The sequence below is a fragment of the Berghia stephanieae genome, chromosome 4, assembly GCF_034508935.2.
Source record: "Berghia stephanieae isolate SIO BIC M18660-M18661 chromosome 4, UCSD_Bste_1.3, whole genome shotgun sequence".
Taxonomy (NCBI): domain Eukaryota; kingdom Metazoa; phylum Mollusca; class Gastropoda; order Nudibranchia; family Aeolidiidae; genus Berghia; species Berghia stephanieae.
In genome coordinates this window covers 80,156,485-80,177,844 of record NC_088363.1, presented here as the reverse complement: position 1 = coordinate 80,177,844, position 21,360 = coordinate 80,156,485, and the positions used below count along the sequence as shown (strand labels likewise).

Below are 21,360 nucleotides of genomic sequence, written 5' to 3'. Positions count from 1 at the left end.
TAGGCGCATAGTTGAGTCCTTGGAAAAGATTCTTTACTCACATTCTCTCACCGTACTCAGGTGTAAAATGAGAACCTGACCGTTAACAGCGCTGACTCTGTCCGAAAAAAATGCAATATCGCCTAACAGGCGTCATATCTCATTCTGCATGTTACGTGCTGCTTTTGGCTAGGGACCCCTTGTAAAGCGTTTTGAGCACTTTCAGGGGATATTGCGCTATATAAAAGCTCAAGTATTATATATTAAAGTGCACTTTTCCTATTCTGAACAAAAGGGAGAGGTGAGCCCATGGGATTGAGGGTCCAAAAGAGGTTCCTAAACTCTCAAAATCATTGTTTGATTGCTTCGACATAGCCATGTGGGGTAGAGGGTAGAGAGATTAATTCTTGCTAATATCCTGTCTTCTGTAATTGGAAAATACACTCTATTTAAAATTATGACCATAAAACTCGTCCTTCAAATACCGATCTATTTAAATGACACACGTATTTGCATAAATCCTCTTTCAGAAAAGTGAGTGGAGCAGGCACTTATGTATCAACAAGAGATGAAGTGAGTAGAAAAGTGCTAGAAGACAATAGAGAATTTAAAAAAATTCGCGGCGGTGATTTTTATTCTCTATTGTCTTCTGGCACTTTTCTACTCACTTCATCTCTTGTCATAAATCTTAAGGAACACGTCGCAAGTCCCAGGTTTAACAGTTTTTGTTGTTGTTGTTGTTGTTTTTTTTCCCAAGATGAGGGTCATTTCAATTGGTATTTGAAGGGGCGAGTTTTCTGGCCTAAATTTTTGAAAACGTTTTTTTTTTCCAGAGTCGGACGGTTGTGGTTTCAATGGTTTAGAGATTCTATGCCTCGCACCAAGTTCACATTTCGTCATTTGTTTTACCACGACCGACGTGTACTTATATCCAGGTCTGATAACCCAAATGTTGTTAAAGGCTCATTGTTATAATGGAAATTCTCTTTATTTAATAAATGCAAAAAATACTCCTTAACAACAACGTTTAATAAATCAAGACCATAATTGCATTCGCTTACCAGACCTGAAGATATGTGCACGTAGACTCCGACATGTTACCAACTTGAGAGAATTTCTCATACGTTAACTCTCTCCTTACCAGCTGTTTTCATAATTTAATCCTAAACTTCATACTCGCCCAACACAAAAATAGATTTTTTCAAACATATTAGCAAGGTGAATATTCTATATTTTGTTCAGAAAATTGAGCTCTGAAACACAATGTCGAGTTGGGTTTTTTTTTGTAGCTATAACTTTAACAACATGAAATCAGAATAAGAAAATGGTTGGCCGCATCGTAACGAATGTGACGATTTTCCTATGGGTGTTATGGAGAGAATTAACCAAGACAGATGAGTCGAGTAAGTTTGATTTATTTGTTGGCATAGAATAAATAAGGTTGAAGCCACTCAGCTCTTTGATATGTCTTTTCTCACTAAAACACATCAATCCTATTATAAACGTTAAAGGTTACACACAGCTTTTGTGTGTTTTGGTATACTAATCTGGATGGCGGATGGTGTGAGTATTTCACCTAAAGGGATGGCATCACTATATTTTTGTTTTTTTGGGAGGGTTTATTTTCTTCATCTTTTGCTGTTGATTTTGTTTTTATTTTATTTAATTTTTTAAAGATATTTTGTTGGGGTTTTTTTTTGGTTTTTTTCGTTGGTTCTGTTTTGATTTTGTTTTGTTTTGTTTTGTTTTTTTTTTGTTTTTTTTTTGGTATTTTTATTTTTTTTCCTACTATTCGTTAAGCTCCAATTTGAGGTTTTTTGAACAACGAGAGCAGCGGTCTGTTCCACATACACACCCAAAGGGGTCGTGACATTTTGCCTTTGCTGTTTACGTTGATGGAAGGAACAAGGAAAACCCCGACTACCACAACAAAGGCTGACCCATGTCAGACCCCTCTGGGCCTGATGTTGTGTTTCCGTAGTTTCGTTAACGTACAAAAGGTCTACTCCAACCGCGGTAGGCAATGTTGGATAAGCTGATAATAATAATATTTTAAACGATACGAAGCCAACCGCAGCTAGAAGCTGTGGAATGCATCGAGTAATAAAACTAAAATGAATATAACAGCTTTAAAAAAAGAACAAGCTATACTAAACAGGGAACATTTCGGGCTCAAAACCCTTCTTCGGCGAATAACCAAAAATAATGAAAACATAAATGCATCACTTAAAATTCATACCCCTAGACGGCAGAGCCCCGCTGTATAATTTAGAATTGAGCTTTATGTAGCGCAATGTACACTAAACGTGCTCAAAGCGTTTTACAAAGGGTCCCTGATGAACAGCAACACGTAACATATAGAGCGAGACATGACGTCTGTTAGACGATATTACATTATTTTCCGACAAAGACAACGCTGTTAAATACCAGCTACCCATTGTACACATGAGTACGGTGAGAGAGTTTGAGTAAAGAGCCTTTTCCAAGGACTCAACTATGCGCCGAGCGAGCCTCGAACACAGGACCTTTCGATCCGGAAGCGAGTTTCATACCACTAGGCCACCTCTGAAAAAAATTGTGATTTAAACAATATCAGTAGTAAAACAATAGTGATTTCGCGTGTAAAAATGTAAAGTTACTTTTGCACACGTGTATATCATAGTATTATATATTTTGAAAATTGGATTTTTATAACACTAAGGCTCCGAAACCACTGTACCAATCGTCACCAAATTTTGCATTGTGTTTACAATTGACATGTACCTGGTTTGTATGGATTATGAGCACGGGATAGATTAGACTTCGTGATGATTGTATCAATAAAATCAAATTTGTTCGGTCAAATCCCATCGAGAATAGACGCCAACACGTTGAGCACGCGGATTGTGTGTAAAACTTCCGATTGGCGAGTATGATTATGAGGTGGGAGTACTTGCATTGAATTTATACCAGTTAGTGGCTCCTCTCAGTATTTTGAATACAATCATTTTTTAAATATCTGAACGATTTTCTATTCTTAACATCAGGAAATTATTCCACGAGAAGTGAGCGAAATATATAAGATATTAAATGCAGAAAACATATCTCCGTGCCCAAATAAAAAGTAATGTAAATAATGCTGCTCGAAGCTCGAAGATTTAAATAACAATATGAAACTGAATGTAAGCTTCAATTTAATTACGAAAACAGATTGAATGTACGTCTCGGGTTTCCCCTTAACAACGCCACTGCCACATCATCTCATTCATCTGTAGTGTTTCATTCAACCTGTTTCTTGATAAAGGGGAAACCAGAAACGTCCCATTCTATCTGTTTTCGTAATCAAATTAGAGCTTGCATTCAATGCCAAATAAAAAGGCATGCGGAATTATTTTACGAAGTCGAAAATGCATTGTCTATTGAGATAATAGAAATTGAGTTCAAATTTTATTCAACACTTGAATCATAAATTTTGAGTTGATAGACTCATCATCACAATCATTGAACGGACACCGGACACATTATCTATGCTTGTATCATATTACAGTATTCAATCACATCCCCTGCTTTCTCATACCAAGTTTGCCTTTGTTCCCTGGCCTTATCGGATTCCACATCATAATGTTCCATACCAACACATCGTATCACCCAGTCTGACCCTAAGGTCTGTGGCTAGGTCGTTATCATTTCTAAGGTTTTTGTCAAAGACTCAATTTATACAATATCTCTTTCACTCACTCACTCTCTCTCTCTCTCCCTCTCTCTCTCTCTCTCCCTCTCTCTCTCTCTCTCTCTCTCTCTCTTTCTCTCTCTCTCATTCTTTCTCTCTCTCCCTCTCTCTCTCCCTCTCTCTCTCCCTCTCTCTCTCTCACTCTCTCGCTCTATCTATCTATCTATCTATCTATCTATCTATCTATCTATCTATCTATCTATCTCTCTATCTATCTATCTATCTGTCTGTCTGTCTTTCTATCTATCTATCCATCAATCGACTGATCTATCTATTTCATTACTATATCTTTGTCATTATTCCCTCTAGGATTTTTGTCAAAGAATAATTGGTCAGTTGCTTTATCTTTGCCATGTCTGTGGATTTTGTCAAATACTGAACTACAAAATATCTCTGTCGTCTACCTGGAATTTAGTAAAATAGTTATGTCTTTATTGGGGTTTTTTTTTGTTGTCGGCTGAAGAAGGGGTTTGAGCCCAAAACGTTCCGTGTTTGGTATTTTGTTCTTTTTTTTTATGCTGTTATATTCCTTTTATTTTTGGTTTATTCCTCCAATACTTTCACTGCCATACTTATGGCCTTCTCTCGTGTGTGCTGTGTGGCTAGACATCCAAGCCCTGTAACATTTATTTAGTTATGATAACTATCAGACCTCTGGGCTACTTAACATTAACCTTCTCCTTACCTACTATAGGAAAATCATCACATTTGTTACTATGCAACCGACATTTTTCTCATTTAGATTTATTTTGCTCATCTCAGAGTTTGAAGAATATTTTTGTTATGGTTGTAAGAACTTTACAAAATTATGTATAGACTATCTAGCGTGTTCTTACTCCCTTTGAATTAGAGTTTTACAATTCTATTTTATATTGTGTGATAATGACGTTTTGAGGAAAATCCTGAAAATGGTTGGTATGGATAAATATTGGACCAGTCAGGGCTGGAGCGGGGGCGGGGGGTGTGTAAGGAACCATCTTATAATTTCAACCTGTAATTTCTTTCTATGAGACCCCACATGGCTCTGGAAAATATATTATGGCGGTTGTTTATTTAGACCTCGAGGCAAAATGAATATCACGTTTATTTGAACAAACGATCAAACGTTTGGAGAGATCAATGCAAAATATATTATAAATTATTATGCCAAAATTATCTCGATGAAAAAAAAACGGATCAGAATTAGAAAATTAATTAATCTTTGTGTGTTTGAAGAAATGAAACAGTCTTTTCAAAGAAGGCATTAATTTTCACTCAAGTTTTCTAAGTTAAGCTTAGATTTCAATATACTTCCACAGTCGTGACGCCGTTCCCTCGGGATGACACATAGTAACTTAGTAACTGGTTCTAAACTATCGGAACAGTGGCGGACGCCCTTATAAAATACTTCTCCGACGAGCATAAAGGTGTACCCAGAGGAGAAAAACATTATAAATCTAATCATGTTTTATACATTCTGATCACATGACACGTGAAAAAGTTCTAGCCAGCATAAAGAATAAAAAGTACAGATTTTCTTTGTTTAGAACCAAGCTGCTCGTTGCTGGACGGATGTGACATCAGACAATTGAATCCTATTGTAAGCATCATGGTCATCCTGACATTCTACCATATGTAACACACCCCTTCAAACCTGTATGATGCAAAAAATCCAAGGTTTGAGAGATTTTGTCGAGATGAAGGTCCTTTTATTCAATAGATACTTGAAGGAAGTGTTTTCTGGCCAAATTATTTAATAGGCTACGTGATTTTTTTTTTCATAATTAAAAAAAGGAAATGAGATTTTATATAGGGCAATATCCACTAAACGTGCTCAAAGCGCTTTACAAGGGATCACTGGCCAACAGCAACATTTAACAATTAGGACGCGACATGACGCCTGGTTAGGCGATATTACAATTCTTTCCGATAGAGACAACGCTGTTAACGGCCAGGTACTCATTGTATATCTGAGTACGGTCAGAGAGTATGAGAAAAGAGCCTTCTACAAGGACCCAATTATGTCCCGAGCGAGGCTCGAACCCGGGACCTTCCGATCCAAAAGCGGTAGTAGTGATTTGCTGCAGGGATGCAAGACAATCGTTCCTACTGGAGGATTGTGAAATAATCATCCATCGTGGCTTGTACTCTTGAGCACGTTGCCGGTCAGCTGTCTCCACGAATCACGATCCTCTACGGTACGCATGAAATCTGTGTTGCTTTTTAAGTCACATTTGGCCATTCTTAGGTTATTTAGATAAGTCATTCTTTGTTTTCCTCTAGCTCATTGTCCTTCGATCATCCCAGATGTTACCAACTTTTCTATTCTGTCTCTTCTCCACACATATCCCAGAAACCGTAACTGCCTCTTTCGGATGGTATCGATCAATATTCTTCCCCGTCTCACCTTCTCCAACACTTCCTCGTTCGTATACTTGTTTGTCTATGATACCCCTCAACATCGATACATCCACTTCTCAAATGCCTCTAACCTCCTCGTACATTCTTTGAGAATTAAGAGATATCTAATCTTTTTTTTCTAGCTGCTACTTTGTAGCATGGCACAGCCCCAATAGTGTGAGATTCGTACCCATAATATGCCGAATTTGGTTCTTTGAGCCACACTGTGTAACTTGTAGCAATGTCCTTTTCTCTATCTCACATTGCAGCGTTGTATTGAAACTGACGACTGGATTATTCCTTGGAATAGACTCGAAATGACATTTTCCCCTCAAGGATGAATTTGTGAATGCTTGTCTTATTGTTTTGTCTTTTCTGAATCTTTATAACAAGACTTTTTGTTCGGATGACGTGTTTGAATGACTAACCAGTCCTCTTTCAAAGACACTTTGTTTTATTTTCACTTCCTAAACCTTAAATTTTCTGGATTACAGCACATTCTGTGCCGTCAAATACAAATAATAAAGGAATAAGAAGAATTCAAATCAATGGCTCAAAATTGGTGACTGGGGATATCTGTCCACGACAACCGGAAGTCGATTACTGAAACAGGAAATAGTGTATTAAGTAATCTACAAGTCAAAATTATCTCAGAACACACGAATGACCAAGTTTCTATAAAAAGAAAATGTCTTTCGTGGCGTTGAAAAGGGACTAAAGTCTGTTTAAAAGAAAACCCATTTGGGTAGCTGAGTATTTTGGTGGAAAAAGATTCCTAGATTATAGAAACGTGTCACATACGGAAGTCGTAGGGATCAACAGATCAAACAATGGTGACATTCAACTCAGAAATGGTGTCTGCGGATGGCACAGATTTTTATCCTTGCTTTGTTTTGTTGCTGCCTTGTTGTTTTGTTTTGCGCACGCGCGCGCGCGCGCGCGTGTGTGTGTGTGTGTGTGTGTGTGTGTGTGTTTTGCGCATACGTGTGACGTGCTAACTTAATCCTAAACTTGTATTTATATAATTGAAAAACTCGGTCCGATATAGTCTTTCTGAGGGTATATAAACACGATGCAAACGCAACTATTATTGTGAAACTAAAGAAAAATGTTACGTTTGTTCAATGATCGAGCTGGGGAGATGCTTTTTTAATGCATGAATTGTAAAAGTAGCGTGTTTAAAGGAACGAGAGGAGATAGGTTCGGGGAATCGTCTTCATAGGCGTCATAACTTAGAATATCAACGGAAGGTAAATTCGAACTTTTACTGCTGTTATATTTTTGATCCTGAGTTTTGTAAATTGTTTTTTAAAACATTTATCTAGATGTAAAATTGACATTTTGTAAAGCTTTTTGTCCATTCTTATAGTTCACGTTTGTACACCTAATTTCTTTAATTTTTCGATGCATTTATCGATTAATCTATCCATTTATCTATCTAGTTACTTATCTATCTATTTATTTAATTATTTATTTATGTATTTATTCATCTATTTATCTATTTATTTACTTCTTTATTCATCTATTAATTATTTTTGAACCAATTGTAAAAATCAAGACGGTTAGAAGTTAACTAGAAAACTGCTTACATAACATTTAAAAAGAACATTTTTGATTTCCATAAGTACCTTTCGTTGAAATCTCACAATGCTAGTGATTAATTCGTTTTCAGCACGTTTATCCCCCCCCCCCCCCCCAAACCCGCCCAGCCCTATAACATTCCACCGTTTTGGGATGATGTTCAATTAACGTAGGTCCTTCTTGCAATATATTTTTGGTGTCTGTAAAACGAGAGAAGCTGACGTCACGCAGTTCTTTGTTAATTACTCTTACTAATGATTCGTTCTCTCTAATTTCCATCAGACTATAAACGTTAGCGGTTACACACAATTATATGCGTTGGTATGTTTAATTTGGTTGACGGATGTTGTGAGTATTTTACCTAAACGCATAGCATATAAAAACCTAGTCGTGTTTTAATGTAATCAGAATCTATTTTAATGAAAGAAATAAACTGCATCAGTATTTAATCAACAAAATGCTTTTCAATGTACAGCTCCACGCCTGTGGAATTCTCTCAATTTTAGAACAAAATCTGCTCCTAGTGTTCTAACATTTAAGAAGCAACCCAAGCCTGAATTATTTTACAGAGCATTATATGATTGCTTTCTTTTTAAAAAATGATAGTTTTTTTATGCCTATATCTATTATTATTATTATTATTATTATTATTATTATTATTATTATTATTATTATTATTATTATTATTATTACTATTATTATTATTACTATTATTATTATTATTATTATTATTATTATTATTATTATTATTATCATCATCATCATTATTATTATTATTATTATTATTATTATTATTATTATTATTATTATTATTATTATTATTATTATTATTATTATCATTATCATTATTATTATTATTATCATCATTATTATTATTATTATTACTATTATTATTATTATTATTATTATTATTATTATTATTATTATTATTATTATTATTATTATTATTATTATTATTATTAATCCATTATTAATCCTAAGTTATTAATCCAATATGCAATTTTTTTTCCATTACACACTGATTATCTGTCCCCATTTCATCGGATTTTTTTTTAATATTAATGTATAATAATATATGTAAATCCCTCCTCCGCAACACTAGACCAATCCAATATTATGTCTGCCGTGTGATTACCCTATGAGAACGTGGACGGCCACGATTTCCTGTCGCCGTGATCGGGGGCTCTCTTGGTTTATTATTATTATTATCTAACGAACTAATTATAAACTTGTATGTCTTCTGCGTCTCTGAAATTCCATTTTTTTTCAATAAAAAAATATATTTGAGCTTTTATATAGGGCAATATCCCCTAAATGTGCTAAAAGCTCTTTACAAAGGCGACTAACAGCGACGCGTAAGATGTAGAACGAAACATGACGACTGTTAGGCGATATTACAATTTTTCGACAGAAACAACGCTGTCAACGGCCAAGTATTCATTTTATACCTGAGTACCTTGGAGAAGGCTCTTTACTCACATTCTCTCACCATACTCAGGTGTAAAAAGAGTACCTGGCCGTTAACAGCGTTTTCTATGTCTGAAAAATTGTAATATTGTCTAACAGGCGCCATGTCCCGTCTTACATGTTAAGTGTTACTGTGCTCAAAGCACTTTACAAAGGGTCGCTGACCAACAAGAACACTTACCATTGAGGACGAGACATGACGTCTGTTAGGACATAATACCATTTTTTTTCGGACAGAGGCAACGCTGTTAATGACCAGGTCCTCATTTTACACTTGAGTACGGTGAGAGAATGCGAGTAAAGAGCCTTTTGGAAGAACTCTACTATATGCCGAGTGAGGCTCGAACCCAGGACTTTCCGATCCGAAAGCGAGTGTCATACCACTAGACCACATAGCCGCGCTATTTAGATGCTAACAGTTGAATCTGTAGTCAATGAGATGAGGGTTATCACTCTTATTATGTTTTGTTTAGAAAAAGTAGTAGTAAGTAGTCATTCCGAGCCACTGGGTCCATGGAGCAGGAGTTTATCCCGGTCTCCACAGCGTGAAACGGACAACAGCAATTACTTGCTACCCTTTATATAGGACGCTAGTCTATTGTAAAGTCAATCCCACCATATCTAACAGACCCCTTTACCCAATAACTGCTGGGTAGACAGGTGGGGAGGGGGGGGGGGGGGCAGAAAAAATCTCGACTGCACCCGGGATCGATCTCGGTCCATTTACGTGTGAAGTGAGTGCTCTACCCACTGAGCTATCAGGCCCCTTGTTTTATTTAGAAGAATATACATAATTTCTTACACTATTCGGTCTAGTGATATGACACCCGCTCTCAGATCGATGGTCCTTGATTCAATCTTTGCTTTCTGCATACCGCATAGATGAGTCATTGGAAATGATTCACATTTACTCACATTATGCTCTCATCGTACTCAGATGTAAATAAGTACCTCGTTCTTAACAGCGTTGTCTCTGTCCGAGAATAAAATTGTAATATTGCCTCATGTTTTATTCTACATGTAACGTATTGCTCTTGGTCATGGGGCTTTTGTAAAGTGTTTTGATCACGTTTAGTGGATATTACGCAAAATATAAACTCACTTTTTAAATTTTTTTTTTAACTTCAAAATACCAAAACTTCATACTTCTCATTATTTCAACTGATTTTCTTATCGTATATATGACCGACCGTCTCGAAACGGTATTGTATCGGGGTGAGAAATTTAGATGGGGAAAATCGAATCTTTAATCAATGACGTGAGTCTTGAATCAGAGTTGTGGTTTATTGAGAATAATTAACATCGTTTTTAACTTGAGCTTTATATAGCGCAATATCCACTAAATGTGCTCAAAGCGCTTTATTATTATTATTAATTTTATTATAATTATTATTATTATTATTATTATTATTATTATTATTATTATTATTATTATTATTATTATTATTATTATGATCATTATTATTATTATTATTATTATTATTATGATTATTATTATTATTATTATTATTATTATTATTATTATTATTATTATTATTATTATTATTGTTGTTGTTGTTTTACTAATTATCAATAATAGTAATATATAAATTTATTATTAATATATATATATATATATATATATATATATTATATATATATATTATTGTTATTATCATCATCATCATAATCATCATCATCATTATCATAATCATCATCATCATCATCACTATCATCATTATCAACATCATCATCATCATCATCATTATTATCATCATCATCATCATCATCATCATCACCATCATCATTATCAGCAGCAGCAGCAGCATTATCATCGTCATAACTATCATCTTCAACACCATTATCATTTTGTGATGCGGTGGGATACATGTTTTTTCCTTTATCTATTCAGTTATAACTGAATATAATGTATCTTCTGGATTGTGCTGTCTCAACCACACACGTAGTCAAACAAATACACACACACACACACACACACACACACACTTTCTCCCTTACTCATCCTTCTATTATCCATCATTCAATGGAGTCTTCTGTCTATTTCAGGGTGACCAGTAATCAACGTAACCATGGCAACATCAAAACATCTTTAAACTTTCGACCGATTACACCAATGTTACTGGAAATTGTTACTAACCTCTCGTTTATAAAAATAACAACAATATAAACAACAACGAGAACACAACGACAACAACAACCAGGACAACAGCAACACAAACAACAATCACAATAACAACAACAACAACAGTCACAAGAACACAACAATAACCACGACAACAACAACAACGACCAAAACAACAACAACTTCAACAACGTTATCACTTGACGGGTACTTGACGTGAAGATTTCCGATCATATTGAAATCAAAGGTCATCATCAGCCATCGCCAAAAAATGCTCATCACTAATTTTTCCCTGCCTAACGGGCTCAGCCCAGACTCTTTTCCCCGTCACCCTCACTATCACACGCCTTTGGATTCCAATCCATATTTGGCATACGTTCCGGCGAGTAACAACATCACTATCCTACCAAACTCGAGAATCAATATAAGTAACGCGTATTACTACGACGATTCCAACACGGGAAACCATTCGTTCAACGACCCCTTACATAAATTCCACGAAACGTTTCTCGACTATTACGGATACGCTAGCGTCACTGTGTGCACATTCGGTGTTATCACGAACCTCATCAATATATCAGTACTGATGACTAAGGAGATGCGAACTCCAACCAACCAGTTCCTCATCGCTTTGGCCATTTTTGACATCCTCACGATGCTTCCGTATATTCCGTTCGTCCTTCACTTCAACTGCCCACCCGTAGATCCTATCTCCAATCCAGAGGCGTTCTCTTACTCCTGGTTGTTCTTCTTGGTGGCCGTTTTCCAACTAATGGCCACCACGCACGTTATTTCCATGTGGATGGCCGTTAGTCTTGCAGCCTTCAGGTACAGCCAAATCCGGCGCCCTTGCCCAAGGGGACCTTTGGCGAAAGAGAGACGGATACGCCGAGTTCGAATCATCATATTCGTCGTGATAATCATCTCAACTTTAGTTTTGATCCCCAATTATTTCACACAAGTTATCGAGCCTCATCCACCTCTGCCTTTGAACACGTCTTTCTACAGACTTCGTGACAACAAACTCGGTACAGAATCCATCGAACCGTTCGTCCTCACCAATTATCTCATCTACGGGATTCTGGGAAAACTTGTCCCTTGCATTCTGATCTTTATTTTCAGCGGCCATCTTATCTATCACATGCGAGTGAAGAACATCCGGCGTCGACAACGCTTGTCCGCTATGGTTCAGCAATGGAAAACGACACACATGCTTCTTGTTGTTCTCATTCTCTTCATCGGCACAGAACTTCCTCAAGGAATTCTCATAGTTATTTCTGCATCTGTCAAGGGATTTTTTGACGATTATCATTATTACCTCGGAGATCTTATAGATTTTGCGTCTCTTCTCAACAACGCAATAAATTTTGTGTTGTACTGTGCGATGAGCCAGCAGTTTAGAGAGCAATTTATGTCGATGTACATCAATAAATTTTGGTGTGTCAAGAAATATCACACCACACGATCAAAGTCGTGTCATTCTGAGGTGATGACAATGCGTGGAGGCCTTCCAAGGACTACGACAACGACGACACACGTTCCTGAAGACCAAAAGACCACCAAGTTATGACTACGGCAAAGGGGGAGCTTGATCCCTCACGTAGATAGTAGATACATTGTTGCGAAGTAGTGACCGGTTGGCCGTTATCTGGAGACATTATTATCTATTGATGCCGTTTTAGACATGTCATCTGATTTAAGTTTTCGGACACCTAGTGACCTCACTCTTAAGTTCACTCTACAAGAATAAATGTCACCTTTTATGTAGGGTAGATATATATATATATATATATATATATATATATATATATATATATATATATATATATATATATATATTATACTTATACTTTGCTGATGAGAGTGAATGCTCGAAACAATATTGTAGAAGTTGATCATACTTATACTTGGAAAAAAAAATAAAATAATATATATATATATATATAAATATATATATATATATATATATATATATATATATATATATATAGAGAGAGAGAGAGAGAGAGAGAGCGAGAGAGAGAGAGAGAGAGAAAGAGATAGATAGATAGAGAGATAGATAGAAGAGAGAAAGAGAGAGAGAGAGAGAGAGAGAGAGAGAGAGAGAGAGAGAGAGATGGTTGTTACAATACAAATTGAACATTTACAAGCAACAAGAACGAAAACTTAATTTATTAGTATCCATCTGCTAAGTTTGATTTTTAAAATCCTCAATTGGTTAAGACCTAGATATGCCGGTTAGACCAAAGTCGTATTAAATACACGATATAAAGGGTTTCTAAACCTCGAACTGCGGGATGACTAATATAGGAAGATCCCCCGTCTTGATGAGAAATAAATCAGTAATCGTCTTACAATGTTACACTGTCTTCATACAAGCAAAAATCATATTTAATATATTTCTAAAGCCTAATGGTCTCCAAATAATTCTTGGCTTGATCCAATGGACTAAAGTGTCTGATGCAATGATGTCCAACAACATGATCTATGCGAGTTGGATAAAGTTTTACACAGAAGCAGGGTTTAACCCTTCTCCTTACCACCCATAGGAAAATCGTCACATTCGTTACGATGCAACAGACAATTTTCTCATTCTGATTTCTCTTGTACATCACAAAATCTAAAGAAATGTTTGGATTACAGCTATAAATACTAAACACTGTGTTATAGAGCTCACTTGCTACTTTTTGTTTGAGTCAGAAAGGTCTATTCTTGTGTTGGATGGGAGTGAATTCTAAAAACAACTGGTAAGGAGAGAGTTAAATAGTCAATTCGATATTAAAACATACGAAAATCAATAGGATCACGGGCCACAAGACTACACATAGTCATAAATCAAAATGCAAGATCTCTCGATGACATCAAAATTCGAAAATTACGTCTAAATCCTTCGTAATAACAAATTACTAGCGATGCGTTGAATGAAACAATGCTAGTGGCAGAGTTGATGTTTTTCAAAATAAAGAAATCTCAATATTTGAGTGTGATTGTGGTAACAGTTAAGAATTGCAACATTTATAGTCTAGTGAATATAGGCCTTAAAACTTTTTCAACTTATTTCCAGTTTCGCACCTTATATATATATATATATTTATTTATGAGTGTTGGTGGGTACTTGTAGGTACGAAAGTGCTCGATAATGGTGGTTAGAGCTAATATGTAATGTAAATTTTCACTCACATTTTTTGCCGAGACGACTCGTACAGAAACGAGTCGTCTCGGCAAAAAATGTGAGTGAAAATTTACATTATATATATATATATATATATATATATATATATATATATATATATATATATATATATATATATATATATATATATATAAATATATATATACTCATATATATGAGTGAAAATTTACATTATATATATATATATATATATATATATAAATATATATATATATATATGTATATATATATATGTGTATATATATATATATGTATGTATATATATATATATATATATATATATATATATATATATATATATATAGTCATATGCAAGTATAATATATAAGTTCACACTTGTTTAAACACTCATAATATTTGGATACAAAATAATAATTATTATCATTTGTTATACATCAAGGAAAGCTCATTATTTTCATTATCCAATGTATTTTCATCGAAACTCCCTGCATATAAGGATATTGAAAGTTTAAGATTTGACATAAAAAAATTGAGTCTGCAAATTGACACAACTTTATTTACACCCCCTCCTTCAACTCAATTCAGGGAAATTACCCGCCTTTACGAGGATTTAATGAATCGTTCAATAGATTGAGTTGTTTTTTTAGCTTTATATAGCGCAATATCCACTAATTGTGCTCAAAGCCCTTTACAAGGGGTCTCTGTTCAACAGCAACATTTCACATTTAGGACGGGACATGACGCATGTTAGGGGATATTACAATTTTTTACGAACAGAGAAAACGCTGTTAACGGCCAGGTACTCATTTTACACATGAGTACGGTGAGAGAATGTGAGTAATGAGCCTTCTCCAATGACTCAACTATGCGCCGAGTGAGGCTCGAACCCAGGACCATCCGATCCGAAAGCGAGTGTCATACCACAAGACCACATAGCCGTTAAAATGATTATTTCCTAACAAGAATAATTCGAGTCCCTTGCCATGGTGCCTTGCCATGCATAAAAAGTGTTATGATTTCATTTTCTTTGAAGAAGAATAATAACGAAAATTCCACCCCAAACTACCACATACCCTCATCCCATTTTTCTAAGCTGAATATAATAACATTTTCTTGCTGAGTACACTCTCATCGCTGGGCATCGCTTTCCATTACATTCCTACTCGTGTATATTTTTTGCAAAGTCAAAATTTCCTTGTTTCAAATTCTGAGCATTTCATCCGTTGTTTGAGATGGGGGAAGATAGAAAAATAAACAAATTCGTGAGCTGGGTAATTAATTAATCTTTTAAATTATGTATGCCACAACGTTATCCTTGGATTGTGTCAAAGATATAAAGGAGGAAAGTTTGTGAACTTACTTTTGCATATGGCTATATATATATATATATATATATATGTATATATATATATATATATATATATATATATATATATATATATATATATATATATATATATATATATATATATATATATATATATATTCTATAGCAGTGGCACTATAAGGCGAATATATATTCAACGGCACTACAAGGAGATTCTATAACAGCAGCACTATAAGGCGATTCTATACAAAGGGCACCATATGGTGATTCTATGGAGAACAGTAATACGTTTCAATAGTCGTAAAGACGCATGGTAACTGGCTCTAAACTATCGGAACATTGGCGGACGCCCTTATGAAGTATTTCTACAACGAGCATAAAAGCGTATCCAGAGGGAAAAACATTATAAATCTGATCATGTTTTGACTTTTACACATTCTGATCACAAGACATATGAAAAGTTCTAGTCAGCATGAAAAATAAAAAGTACAGATTTTCTTTGTTTAGGACCACGATTTCCGCCTTTGCTGGTCGACGTGACATCAGACTATTGAATCCAATTGAAACAGAAAAATAATCAAAACAAGTATTTTGGTATGTGATTCACAAGTATTCCATAAATTAATAACAAAATTAAAAACCCTAACTTTTTGTTTCCGTCACATTCGACACAACGACAATCTTTTGTCCCGGCCTCGGGTAATACGTGATCAAGACTGGCTTTCCAAAAGAAATACATGAACATCGGGTAATGAGCAACACTGGTCAGGCTGTAAACTGAGTGCAATCAATTTCCTCTCCTGTACGTGAATAATTCGTGTGTCATTGACGCCATAGATCGTTCGAAGTCATTGTTATTGTTTTTTTTGTTTTTTTTTGTTTTTGTTTTTTTTGCCATCCGCGTTTATGAGTAATGCTCACTGAACTGTATTAACCCGACTATAAACGTTCTTGGATACACACAGTTTTGTGTGTTGGTCCCTTATACTTCCGGATGGTAAGGTTATGAGCTTCTTTGCCAAGCGCATCTATAGATAGTATGCGCTTGCCTAAGAAGCTCATAACATTGCCAAGTAGAACGGATCAACACACAAAACTGTGTGTATCCATGTACGTTTATAGTCGGGTTAATACAGTTCAGTGAGCATTACTCATAAACGCGGATGGCAAAAAACAATAACAAAGACCTGATTGACCTATAGATAGTATGCAGATGAGGTCACTCAGGCCTTTGTTATTGTTTTTGCCATCCGCGTTTGTGAGTTGTTCTCACTAAACTGTATTAACCAGACTATAAAAGTTCATGGTTACACAGAGTTTGTGTGTTGGTCCGTTATACTTCCGGATGGCAATGTTGTGAACTCCTTGGCCAAGCGCATTCTATCTATATATTTATGTAGTTAACTCACAACAAACACATGACACATATCAAACAAAAGTACGTGTAACCTAAAACGTTTATAGATAGTTCGAAGATGACGTCACTCAGGCCTTTGTTATTGTTTTTGCCATCCGCGTTTGTGAATTGTTCTCACTAAACTGTATGAACCAGACTATAAAAGTTCATGGTTACACAGTGTTTGTGTGTTGGTCCGTTATACTTCCGGATGGCAATGTTGTGAACTCCTTGGCCAAGCGCATTCTATCTATATTACTATTCAAACATTAGTGAGAACTAATCATCCAAATGTGTTCTAAAAACAATAGCAAAGAAACTTCTTGTCGTTGTTTCACTTGGTAGCAAATTGAAATAAATTTTAATTCCCGGATAAAACGTTCGCGTTCGATTCCTGTACGGTTCGGCATCTAAAACGAGTGAGATGCACTCACTTTGTTACGAGAAAATAAGAGACCGACTGAGAGGAAAGGTCAAATGGAGGGCAAGACGGACTGGAGTGGAAATTGAATGCACTCAGTTCGCAGCCTTAAGCTACAGCAGACATAATAATTTCAGATGAGAAAGTACCTTTTGGAACCCTTATATTATTTTTTTTTATAGCCGTCCTCTGACAAAATATATTTTAAAACTTTTGGCGAATAATCCCATCCTTCAAGCATTTAACTGTGGAAAACCATGTATTTAAAAAGTTGGCAAGAAATCTCGTCCTTCAGATATTGATCGAATTAAATGGCCAAATAAGTAGGAGTGAAATATCTGTTCAATGTAATAGTTATCATATAACGTTATAAAAAGTGTAACTAAATGACAAATTGCCATTATTATTATTATTATTATTATTATTATTATTTCTACTTACTATTATTATTATTATTATTATTATTATTATTATTATTATTATTATTATTATTATTATTATTATTATTATTATTATTATTGTTATTATTATTATTATTATTATAGCTATTATTATTATTATTATTATTATTATTATTATTATATAATTATTATTATTATTATTATTATTATTATTATTATCATTATTATTATTATTATCATTATTATTATTATTATTATTATTATTATTATTATTATTATTACTATTAACTCTCTTATCTGTGTCATTTAAATCGATCGATTTTTGAAGAACGCATTTTTTTTACCAACATTTTTAAATCCTGGATTTTCCAGAGTACCACAGATAACTAGTTAAATATCGATCAATTAACATGACCCCAAGGCTTGTCAAAAAATCCCAAAGATTGGACTGAGGTGTCTTACCCAAGGATACAACGTGGGTTGCAGAAATTATCCACGTTCACTGTCACCTATCCGGCCCTGACCATATAATGCTTGAATTTTATGACAAGGCAAGATTTTGTGTGGCTATGTGGTCTTATGGTATGGCATTCGCCTTCAGATAGGAGGTCCAGGGTTCGAAATCCTCTCTGAGTTGCGCATAGTTGAGTCATTGGAAAAGACTCTTTTACTCACAATCTTTCACCGTACTCGGGTGCAAAATGAGTACATAGCCCATGACAGCGTTATCGGAAAGAATTGTAATATTGACTGTCAGGCGTCATGGCTCGTCCTATATGTTAAGAGTTGCTGTTGGATTGGGACCTCTTTTGAAGCGCTTTGAGTACATTTAACAATTGAATTCAATAGTCTGATGTCACGTCGCCCAGCAACGGCGGCCATCGTGGTTCTAAACAAAGAAAATTGGTACTATTTATTCTTCATGCTGGCTAGAACTTTTCAAATGTCTTGTGATCAGAATGTGTAAAAGTCAAAATATGATCAGATTTATAATGGGTTTTTTTCCCTCTGGATACGCTTTTATGCTCGTCGGAGAAATATTTCATAAGAGAGTCCGTAATTGTCCCGATAGTTTAGAGCCAGTTACTAAGTTACCATGCGTCATTACGAGGGAAGTGACGTTACGACTGTTGAAGCGTATTGCTATTGTCCGTTTCACGCTGTATAATATAGTCCTCGATGATAAGAGGATAACGCTTATTGTCTCCACTCTAACCCTGATTTTTGAACGGCTTTGGTGTGACCAAGGGGTTTTTAGATAAAGTTGGAAAATAAAAACGTATGATTTCGTCCTTGTTGCTTGTGACATTTTGAATGTTTTTGAATGTAACTTGGGTTAAAACATCGTCAGAATTTTTCCACTGTTTTCTTCTGGCAATGAATGTGTTTGTGTATATATATATATATATATATATATATATATATATATATATATATATATATATATATATATATGTATATATATAATATAATATAAATGTATATATATAGCCTACATTCATATCATATATACATATATATATATATATATATATATATATATATATATATATATAAAGGGTATATGTGTAAACTGCATGTATATATCACAATGTCACTGTCATATACTATAAATGCCTTAATCTCATTCAAACTTTCCTGTCCGCCATCATTAATTATGTAATATCATTTTGTTTCATTTCAAACTGAATACTAATCTGCCAGGAGCGGAGGTCTATAAAATTATAAAACAATTATCAGAGGAAGACCGATCACAACACTCCCTGTGATCCTAAACAAAAACCTCACAACACTTGGACAAAGCATTAGTCTCATAACGGCAGGGGACCTTGAAAATCTGAGAAGCCTAGCAGAGGACCGGCAATATTGGAGACACCTCACACAGGAAATACTGGAAACAGCCAAGGCGACCCGATCTTTCGGTTGAGACGCGAAAGGCATCTAAGTCAAGTAAGTCAAGTCAGTATATATCAGGTCTATAAAGGGAGGATTAAACTCCCTTTGAGTGTGTTCCTCTTTGTGAAATCATGCGAAGCCACCGTTAACATAATATCGATGGTATGTGTCCAAGTAAAATATCCACTGTTCTACAGCTTGATGAAAACATAAATTTGTGTGTAAGTTTAAACGTTTATAATATGATCGAGAAAATCGTCAGATAACTATCTCGTCACCCATTTGGCGGTATGAAAACAATAATAATTACCCGAGAAAGGTTTAATTCATTCACTTTTATGTTTATAAATAGCCAACTAGCTATGTTTGTCCGAGCAAGGTGAAGTGTGTGTCACAAATCCCATGGTTTGATTGGTCAAAAATCTACTGGTGAATTAGAATCTTGATGAATGTCCATTATTCTTGTCATGATTGTACACTTTTACTCGTAGTATATATATATATATATATATATATATATATATATATATATATATATATATATATATATATATATAATTATATACATATATATATATATATATATATATATATATATATATATATATGTATATATATATTCTCATGGTAATGGCATATTTCCTGTAAAAATGACCAAAGAATAAAATCTTCTTTGCTAATTGCAAGGACATTTTTGTTTTATTTATAGACTGCATGGAGTGTAGCATTGAATATTTATCGCCAGATTGATAATATTGAAAAAATAATTGAGCTTTAATATAGTGCAATATCCATTAACCCTCTCCTTACAAACTATAGGAAAATCGTCACATTCGTTACGATACAACCAACATTTTTCTTATTCAAATTTCTCTAGTACATCATAACATTTAAATAAAATGAACAGTGTGTTGTAGAACATGTTTTGCTAAAGAAATTATGTATCGCAAGAACTTATTGCTATTGTGTTTGAGTGATAAAAAATATTCTTTTGTGTTAGTTGGGTGAGAAGTTTTGGGGAAATCTTGAATATGGCTGGTAAGGAGAGAGTTAATCGTGATTAAAGCGCCTTACAAGGGGTCCCTGGCCAACAGCAACACTTAATATTTAGGACGTGACATGACGCCTGTTAGGCGACATTAAAAATTTTTTTCGGACAGAGACAACGTTGAGTAAAGGGCCTTTTACAAGGACACAATTATTCCCCGAGCGAGGCTCGAATCCAGGACCTTCCGTTCCCAAAGCGATTGTATACCATTAGACCACTTAAAAATTGCAATATCGCCTAACAGGCGTCATGTCTCGTTGTACATGCTACATGTTGCTGTTGGTTATGGACCCTTTGTAAAGCGCTTTGAGCACTTGTAGTGGATATTGGGCTATATAAAAGCTCAATTTCAGGTATTTTCGTTTATGAGTAAAATTAGGGGAAAAAAAATTCCTTTATTAATCCCATAGGGAACATTTGTGACACATCGTCTCAAAACGGTATTATGTTGGAAAGAACCTTATGCCTAGAAGCCGAATT

At 34.8% G+C, this 21,360-nt stretch overlaps 2 protein-coding genes across 2 annotated transcripts in view; one reads left to right on the top strand and one right to left on the bottom strand.

Annotated features, from left to right (window-relative positions):
• Positions 1 to 12,938, top strand: part of LOC144971352 (G-protein coupled receptor dmsr-1-like) — a 59,076-nt gene extending 46,138 nt beyond the window's left edge. The window contains exon 2 of the mRNA XM_078912086.1: positions 11,162 to 12,938. Coding sequence (XP_078768212.1) covers positions 11,509 to 12,807 — 1,299 coding nt within the window. The 5' untranslated portion in view covers positions 11,162 to 11,508 and the 3' untranslated portion in view covers positions 12,808 to 12,938. The remainder of the gene's footprint in view (positions 1 to 11,161) is intronic.
• Positions 1 to 21,360, bottom strand: part of LOC144971353 (uncharacterized) — a 113,555-nt gene that overhangs the window by 42,732 nt on the left and 49,463 nt on the right. The gene's annotated exons all lie outside the window — the stretch shown is intronic.